General features: G+C 38.4%; 1 protein-coding gene across 1 annotated transcript in view; it reads right to left on the reverse strand.

Annotated features, from left to right (window-relative positions):
- Window positions 1-303: 303 nt before the first annotated feature.
- Window positions 304-9,736, reverse strand: part of LOC110036072 (NAC domain-containing protein 14-like) — a 29,065-nt gene continuing 19,632 nt past the window's right edge. Inside the window, exons 3-7 of the mRNA XM_020740425.1 lie at window positions 1,832-2,203; window positions 1,425-1,724; window positions 908-1,354; window positions 760-826; window positions 304-674 (exon numbers count right to left, since the gene is read on the reverse strand). Coding sequence (XP_020596084.1) covers window positions 460-674; window positions 760-826; window positions 908-1,354; window positions 1,425-1,724; window positions 1,832-2,203 — 1,401 coding nt within the window. The 3' untranslated portion in view covers window positions 304-459. The remainder of the gene's footprint in view (window positions 675-759; window positions 827-907; window positions 1,355-1,424; window positions 1,725-1,831; window positions 2,204-9,736) is intronic.

Raw genomic sequence — 9,736 nt, forward strand, 5'->3', positions numbered from 1 at the left:
ACATGAACCTAAACTGTATATTTAGCTCTTTGATGTATATCTTCTGGAGAAAGAAATCTACTATAGTGTATTTACACATCAAAGCCCAATTGCTGATTTATGCATGGGAAAATCAAAGACGGAACCACGAATTTAGACAAGTCCGAACCTAAGTAAACATCTCAATCCACAACAAAAATCAAATTGTTATGTCCTATTTATTCTTTCACAGCTTGCTGCACACTATTTTTCACAAAGAAAAAAATAAAATTTAATTATACATTCTTGTCTTGGTCACAAGTAAAAAAAAATGACCAATACATCTTTAACAGTGGACAAAACTTTTATTATTGTATTCGATCAGGTTCAGCCTCAGCGCAGTTATTATAAAAATTGAAAACAGATTAACAACCAAGCGAAAGCACATAATTTTTTTCATTAAGAGACTATACTGCTAATATTTACATAACACAGCAAATACTACACGAAACTATTAGGCATCTTCATAACATGAACGGCAACAGATCTCCATAAATAAATGAACAGTAGAGCAAAGATTACCAGCAAAGCCAATCTCCTCATATGAGCAATCATAACATCAGCCTTCCAAATAGTTGATGGCGAGAAAGAAGAGCTTTTTATTGTTTCATAAAATCTACAATTTAATCTCGGCGTCAGCCTCAGTTTAGCCTTACCTGCATAAAATTAAGAAATAGAAGGCAACTAATCAGAGAATCAAAGTAAAAGAATAACTCTAGCTAGATGCTTTATGAACATTACCATGAATAGACATAGCCCTGAGCTTCACAACATTTTCTTCACCAATAGCTAGTTGTGACTCCATATTCTAAACACCAAAATCATGATTTTTTATTACAAATAAATTCAGCATTAACTATAATTTTTTTTAAAAACATGTGATTCTAACCTTTTTAATTTCCTTCCTCGTACATCGATCACCATTACCATTAGATGATTCTGCTTCCTTCCTTTGTAGTACTCTAGATTTTTTTTTCTGCAATCTTAACCTTCTCTTTGCCTGTCCGTGCATTGCTGGAGTGATATGATTTTGACATTGCTTGTCCGATTCAAATAAAACACTGTTTACTGTAAGATAAGGGCCGTCAACATTGCCAGTAACACTCTCCTGTCCGATTCTGCTACCAGATGCTGCGAAATCATCCTGAAATGATATTGCATCAGAGCTCACTGAGAAACTATCTGCCCCACCTGAGTTGTATGGCTGAAGCATATTTTGACTAGAAAGCAAACCGTACTGTAGTCCGGTTGCTGAGTTTTCATGAGAACAGTTAATATGTGGAAGAGAAATCTGTAAGCTTTGCTTCTCACAAATTCCGCCAGCATAAGCACCTCCCTGAAAATCAAACCAAAATTTGTCATAGGTATTTAGGCAAGAAATCTATATTAGAGGACATATTAACCACCTGCTGTAATGCCAACATGCTGTTATAAACTTCACTGCTCAAAAAAGACTCCCTTGCAAAATCTTGAGAATCTTCTTTCCTGCAGATCGATTGAAACTCCGCTGTAAATTTATGTTGAGCATCATCTTCACCATATTTGTCCTGACGGGCAAGCATTGTGTTCAAGACCTCCTCAATATGGTCTGGTTCATAGCCAATGTTGTACACTGGCCAGTCCGTGTCATTTGGGAAACTTTGATCTACCGTTTGCTCCTCAAATGGGTCACAAAATTGTTCTAAAACATTGATCAAGGGATCAATCTGACTTCCACCAAATAGAAAAACAAGTTACAACATTAAAGTAAATCAATGACTAAATTATGTGAGTTTCAATCTACTATAATTGGTAGTGCATAAATTTCACTCACCGTTGCTCCTGTTGCTTCAGCATTATTGTTAGCTTCATTGAAAGTTGTAAGAGCATTGCAATGACCATCTTCTTGTCCCACTGTTGAATCCCTCAAGCAATCAATTTTCTCAGAAAGCCACTTTAACTTCGTGGCTGATTGCTCCTTGATGGTTTGATTCAAAGATTGTGATGAACGTTCACCACACAGAACAAGTTCAGTAGATGTCTGTTCTAAATTATCCTCTGGTTCTTCTGAAGTAAGCTGTTGTATATCAGCTGGGGATAACTTTGAGTTGGTCTGAGAATAACCGCCATTCACCATTTCATCATCATTAAAATTTAAGCTTTTCTCTTCTGGTTTCTTAAATAAGCGATAAAGCATATAACCACCCTATAAAAATTGGAAAAGATTAGACCCATCACAATAAACACTCTTGCAGTAGATTTACCTTCGAAGAAACAAAAGGAATCCATTATCTACATACTATGAAATGGATATTAACAAATACAAATCTATCCACTAATGCCGCTTACAGGTCAGCATTTTGCATTCCATTTAAAAAGAAGAACTTCATCCAAATTTCTCTTTAACAAAGAGCCAAATATTCATGCCCTCGATAAAAAGAAAAACTGTGGGGGGCGGGGGGGGTGGTGTGGGGAACTTGGTGCTATGAAGAAATTAATATTTGTGATGCCCTCCCAACTTCTTCTGATGAAAATTAACAATACGAAACTTTTTCAAGTTTCATTTTGGGGAAAGTTTCAGTGTCAAATTTTAAATTTAAGGTAGGCATAATTTGATCCTAAAACATTGACAACAACTTCGAAAATCTGTACCAACAAAACAAAAGCTAGCACTCATACCTTTTCAAACAAAGGATAGATGTTAGTTGGATTTTATCACAACTACTCCATCTTCATTAATTTTGGTTCTGATTTGTACCAAATTGGTATCAGAGTAAGGCCTTAGAGAGATAGCAACAAGGAAAGTGGATGTTTTAGAAGAGTGATTGGAATGAGAAGTAGAGCAAATTAAATACAGGATTGAAGAATGGTTCTCAAGGCATTGGATAGATAGCAACAAGGAAAGTTTATGCTTTAGAAGAGTGATTGGAATGAGAAGTAGAAATTAAATACAGAATTGAAGAATGGTTCTCAACCATAGAATGAAGATGATGTTGAAGAGGCCTATTGAGATGCAAACCAAAACCTTAAAATTGAAAGCCCTAACTAAGATTTGACTGGAGAATCCTTGGTCAAATCTAAAGGGAAAGAAATCGGATGAGAGGAACATGAGAAAAAGGCATCCACCGTCAAGGACCTCACCCTAGGGTTGCGGTGGGGGGATTTTCGATTAGGGGGGTTGGGACGAAATAGGGGGAATAAAGGAGCACAATGAAGGAAAGACAGAGGTCGGGATGGGGCATGATTATGATCTAAGGAGAGATTTTCACCCTAGATACATAGGGGAAACAACTAGAGACAAGGGAAATTGTGGTGGAGATACTAGTGTTAAGAAGTTGAAGATGCGGATCTTCGAAGAGGAAGATAAAAATGGTTGGGTTACCGTATGGAGCGATATTTCATGGTAAATGGGTTAAAGGAGAAGTTGAAGCTCATGGTCACAGAGTTATGTTTGGAGGGAAAGAACCTAGAATTATTTCAATGGAGGGAGGTTAGTTATCCAATCCGCTTGTGGGAGAAATTTAAGGATTGTTTGTTGGAATGTTTCAGAGCTTTTCGGGAAGGAAACTTAAATGAACAATTATTTATCTTGACTCAAAAGGGGACCGTCTTGGAGTACAAGGAGAGATTTGAGTTTTTGTCAGGACGGCTGAGAAGAAGTTCTAAAGCAGTAAGGGAGAAATATTTCATGAAGAAACTAAAGCTCGACATACGTGCAACCCTTCGACTATTAAGAGTGCGAGGATTTAGAGAGACAATAGAGCTAGCTCTAATGGTCGAAGACAAGAATCAAATGAAGATGACCAACAGAAGCAGCACCATGGGTGGATTCCACAGAAGTACCTGGACGACCTTGACATCGAGCACCCTAATGGTGTCATTCAAAGGGAGGTATTAAAGGTGAAGAATATGGGAGCCCATCCAAGGGTTAACTTCAAACAGCTCATGGAGGCAGATGGCAAGACAAAAGAACAAAAGGATTATGTTTCCAATGTGATGAGAAGTATGCACCAGGCCATCGGTGCAACACTCACAAGCTCTAGGTCCTTAACTATTTGGGTTGGGGAAGAAGCGGATAGTGAGTGGGAGGAAGACGCAATGGAGGGAAACGAGCAGTTACACCTTGATATAATGATAGTGTCTCCAATGAGATTTACTCCAAATCATAACATGAATGTGAGGGAACAGGTCAAAGAGCAGTCTGTAATGAAGTCGGTGGATAGTAGGGTCACAACTTCACTTCAAATCGGGCTATGAACTAATTGGGTTGAGGCTAGTAGAAACTGAAAGTGGTGGAGAAAAGTCGGAGTATTTGTCGGGGATCAGTGTTAACACTACAAGGCATACAAGTGGTGGAGGACTTCATTATTTTAAATTTGGGAAGTATTTATGTGATTTTGGATATGAAGTAGCTACAAACGATTAGGGAGATATGGGTGGATTGGAAATCCCGGTCTATGAAAATTATAGTAGAAGAGAGGAAGGTAACGTTGAGGGGATGCTAGCTAGTGCAAAAACATGGTCTCACTCAAAACCATGGTCAAGATGATACGAGGAAAAAGGTTTGGCAATTTGGAGTTGCAGAGTCTAGAGGAGATCCCTGGACACAGAGCCAGTAGAGTTCTCTGCATTCGTTTAGGGTTTAGAGAGGTATAGAGGATTTTTTATGGAGGGTGTTGGGACGAAATTGGGGGAATGGGTTATGCAAGGGGTATAGAGGAGCAAGATTAAGGAAAGACAGAGGTCGGGATGGGCTATGATTATGATCTAAGGAGAGATTTTCACCCTAGATACATAGAGGAAACCACCAGAGAGAGGAAATTGTGGTGGAGATACCTGAAAGAACTAATATACTAGTAGCTTTAGTAGCTTGTGTAGCAATTTTCTAACATCTTTCAACAACGTAGTTGGTTACCGCCAACAAGGGAGCACGAGCATGCCATTACATTGAAGGAAGGGGTTCCTCCTATCTGTGTCTAACCATACTGGTATCCCTAGATTTAGAATGATCAAATAGAGAGGTTGATTAGGGAAATGCACGAGGCAAGGATTATCAGGCCCAGTTTAAGCCCTTTTTCCAATCTAGTCTTATTGGTGAAGAAAAAGGATGACAACTGGATATTTTGTGCGGATTATAAGGTTTTGAACAAGGAAACTATACTAGATAAGTTTTCTATTCAGTTGAATGATGGGTTGTTAAATGAGAATTTTAGAGCAATCATCTTCTTGAAGATTGATCTAAAGTCAAGATACCATCAGATCAAGATAAAGCCAACTAATGTGCACAAGACAGCTTTTAGGAATCAAGGACATTATGAGTTTTTGATAATGTCATTAGCCTTACAAACGCCTCGACCATATTTTAGTCTCTCGTAAATAGGGTTTTTATTCTTGCCTCTAAGAAATTCATATTGGTTTTTTTTTTTTTTTTTGCATCAAAATTTACAGTCATAAGGGGCAGAGCGGTTGGGAAAAATTTACAGTCATACGGAGCAGAGCGTATGGAACACTTGAGAACATAACTTGAGACTTTTGAGAGAGCATAAGTTGTATGTAAATCTGAAGAAATACTACTTTGCACAGTCGCAGGTGGAATAACTAGGGCATGTGATGACAAGAGAAAAAGTAGCAGTCAGAGCAAAAGTACCTGTAGACTAGTCCAAAATTGAGGCTATGTTAAATTGGCTTTTGCCTCGAAGCTTGAAAGAGATGAGAGGGTTTCTTAAGTCTCAGTGATTACTACCGAATATTCATGAGAGGGTATTTAATTGCATCGCAACTAAGAGAGCAGCCGAAGAAAGACGATTTCAAGTGGGGGGAAGTAGTGACACAGGCCTTCGAACAACTAAGAGAGCCATGACCAGTGAGCCAGTTTTAGCACTCCTAGATTTTAGTAGGCCATTTGTGGTCAAGACAGATATGTCTTGATATGGATTGAAGATAATGCTCATGAAGCATAACCGGCCTACTGCCAATTTCGGTCAAGTGCTAAATGTTAGGGTGAGGCTCAAGTCCTTATATGAGCGGCAGTTGATGATCATTATCTTGCTTATTCAAAAGTGGTGTCCCTATCTATTGGAACAACACTTAATAGTTAGGATAAATCAGATGAGCTTGAAGTATTTGTCTGAGCAGAGGATGGAAACTAAGAAGCATCAGAGGTGGCTATCTAAGTTACTTGGATATGATTTTAAGATCCAGTATTGCCAAGGACTGAAAAATAAGGCCGTGAATCCACTATCAAATGAGGAGGCCCAATTGACACTCTACTAGATAAAGCTATGAAAGAGGAGCACCATTCACAACCTTTGAAGGAGGAGGAGCCCCAGTATTGTTATAAATTGGGAAGCCTTAAGGTAAAGAGTGAATAGGATGGCAGGCTAACAAAGATCAGGGTGGAGTTGCTACATTGTCTGGACAGTCATCCAGGATATGCATTAATTGGACAATAGATACTATACCAGACACGATTCGTGTTACCGAAGGCATCGAGGCACACCCTCAAATTGTTGTGGGAGTTCCACGACAACACAATTGAGAGGCACTAAACAGTACATAAGACAATCGATTGTTGACAGAGTCATATTAGGTGCGGATGCATAGAGATGTAGAGGACATGGTGGAGACATGAGATGTGTGCCAACGACACAAATATTTAACTATGGCACCATAAGGGTTACTGCACCCCCTAGCTTTACCTGAGAAGGTTTGCAAGCATGTGATAATGGGTTTTATAAAGGGATTGACACGATCAAAGAGATTTACTGTGATATTGGTCGTAGTGGATCACCTGAGCAATACACTATTGTCTCATTCATAACTATGTTGTGGTATGTTTGCTTGATATTCTAGAATCCATTATATTAGACAAGGACAAGATGTTCCTCAACCATTTTTGGAAGGAACTGTTCAGATTATAAGGGACAATCCTAAAGAGGAGTATAACATACATCCCTAGACAAATGGTCAGACGGAGGTGGTCAATAAGAGTGTGGAGATGTACGTATGTTCTTTTATATCATATGTGTCGAAGCTTTGGGCAAGGTGGATTGTCTGTGCTAAGTATTGGTACAACACTTCATACCATGTTGCAACACAAATAGCCCCTTTCAGGCTTTTGTATGGGCGGGATCAACCTCACCTGATAACTATGGGCATAGCACTATACCAATATCTAGTGTAATCCAGTACTTGGAGGAGAGGGACAGGATATTGGCACAACTCAAGAGACATCAACTGAGGGTCCAACAAATCATGAAGAGGAAGGTTGACGGACACAGATAGGGGTGTAATTTGAGCCTGATGACATTATTTATTTAAAGCCGAGACCTTACTGATAGAAGACACTAGCCAGGAGTGAGAAACTTTCACCATGATATTTTGCGCCCTATGAGATTGTGGGACGCATTAGGGCAGTGGCATACCGTATGAGGTTACCACCATCATCATCATAGCATCCATTATTTCTTGTATCACAGTTATGGAATGCTATCGAAAACCATATGTCCTCCTTTTCACTATCTTTGATGTATCTTAGACCATGGACGTGATTTTGACACCTTTGACGGTAGAAAAAAGGGAATGTTGATCAAGTAGAAAGATCTATCAAATTATGAAGCAACCTGAGAGCCTTATAAAATGATCGAGATCCAGATTCCATCATTCCACCTTAAGGACAAAATACATCTTTGGAATGGGAGTATTCATACATTGTTTCCTACCGGACTGGTCCAACCCAGCCAGATCAACAGTTCCAGCCAAGTTAGCCAGTCCGCTAAGCTTAAAGAGGTGGAAGCCCTAGTTGCTGACTTAGAGTATTCCAACTTCTGAGTGAGGCCCATTAAACCCCTAGTCACGTATTTCAGGAGATGAATTAGAGGGTTTTGGGGGAAAAGTTTGAATATATATTTTGAAGGTGTTTCATTAGGGTTAATCGGCTCGTATCTTGTTTGTTTTTATTTCATATATTAAATTTATGCAATGTTCTTTTTCTCTTCTTCTAGCGACGTCTAGGGTTTATGGAGAGTCGATCAACCTCTCGAATTATATATCACCCTCTGTATCTTGTTTGTTTACTTGGAGATTAATAAAACTAGCCCTAATTTAGGTTTTTCCACATATTTCCTGTAATTTGTTCGTTCATTTTGGCCAATATTGTTGTTATTCAATGGAGCATGTTGACCCAATATTCATTTCCAACTTAATCGAGTACCCCTTGTGCCAATAAATTTAGTAAATCACTCACCATATATGTTTTATTTCATTAATTATCAGAAGAAGCCTATAATTAATGGTTGGTCAAGTTGGTCCCTTCTGGACCGGCATATGTCATAATTATTTACTTCAACTCTGAAGCTTTATTCATATATGAGTCATACAAAATAACGGGTTTGGCCGAGGGCAGAGTTAGTATCAAAACTTTCTTATGCTTCATTGAGATTGATGAGTTACACAAAGTTAAGAATGTCGAGAGGATCAACTTGTGCACCTTCACCTATCAAAAAATGGGGATTTGTCAAGGAGTGGATCAATACTGGAATTTGGAGGAACCTCAACTTGAGGCCTAATCTTCAATTTGGGCATCCTATGTCTCGCCAATGTTTGGTTGATTGGAGTTAGAGCCATTTCTTTTCGTAGGCGGCTTTCCATCCATGATCACAACTTTACCCCCTTAGACAAGGAAATTATTTGTTTGGTGGAGTCCTCTTTGTATTTTGAGCCATCTTCCATCCATGATCACACCATATATGTATTAGGTTTGATGTCGTGATCTCCGTCCAAAATGGCAGTCAAATTATTTTCCAAATTAGGCCGAAAATATTCACATGTCTGAACTGAATCTCTTAATATACCCCTTGAATATCCTTCTAACTTTAACCTCCAAATATCTTCCATAAAAACATTCATATTTAAACTTTCTTAACCCCCCTTGAATTTGATTTGTTCCCCTTCTTTTTCTTCTATTTCAAATTTTATACCCACCAAATGAAAGAGATTTATTCCCATAAAAGAGCAAGAAAGAAACCCCCTTTTTGTAGAGGTAGTCGTAGTCCTCTTCGAAGAGGGATTTAATGACACTGGCTTGTATTGTTTCTTCTCATCATGCAACTCATAGTTCTATGAAAACATCTCACTTATGGCTTCTACTTATTGTTTGATTGAGGCGACGGTCCCTCAAGCCTTTATTAAAACCTCCCTTGTCACATTATGGTCACTCTCTCCTTTGCTTCACTTTGGCATCATGCTGACCTCAGTACTCACAATATGATATCAACGATAATCTGGTTGGTGAATTTTATCTCCAAAGAGGTCTCTTAGCCCATATTCCTATGATCAACTTCAATTAGCATACTATCATTCGTCACCACATACTTCTCATTAAACACATTTTCATGATACTAGTGATTTTGCACTCATCTTTTCTATTTTAATGTCGCACATTTTATGGATCACGATTTTATACTATCTCAAGAAAACTTGATTGCTCACCTCTTAGATCTTCGTATTTGACATATATTTTATCCAACCCTGTTTTTTTTATGTCAATACAACATCAGGATGAAAGAAAAGTAGATTCAGGCTTTATAGAAGTCACTTCTTCATCAGCCTACGGAGTCACCAACGCTCTATTAACAGTTCATGTGCTGTGGCATTGTTGTAGACTTTTAAATTTTATGCCATATATTTATATAGTTGTATAGATGTCCCATTGTTCCCTATACTATTGTTTGCTACCTTA

This window comes from Phalaenopsis equestris, unplaced genomic scaffold (genome assembly GCF_001263595.1).
Source record: "Phalaenopsis equestris unplaced genomic scaffold, ASM126359v1 Scaffold202221, whole genome shotgun sequence".
In the NCBI taxonomy this organism is placed as follows: Eukaryota; Viridiplantae; Streptophyta; class Magnoliopsida; order Asparagales; family Orchidaceae; genus Phalaenopsis; species Phalaenopsis equestris.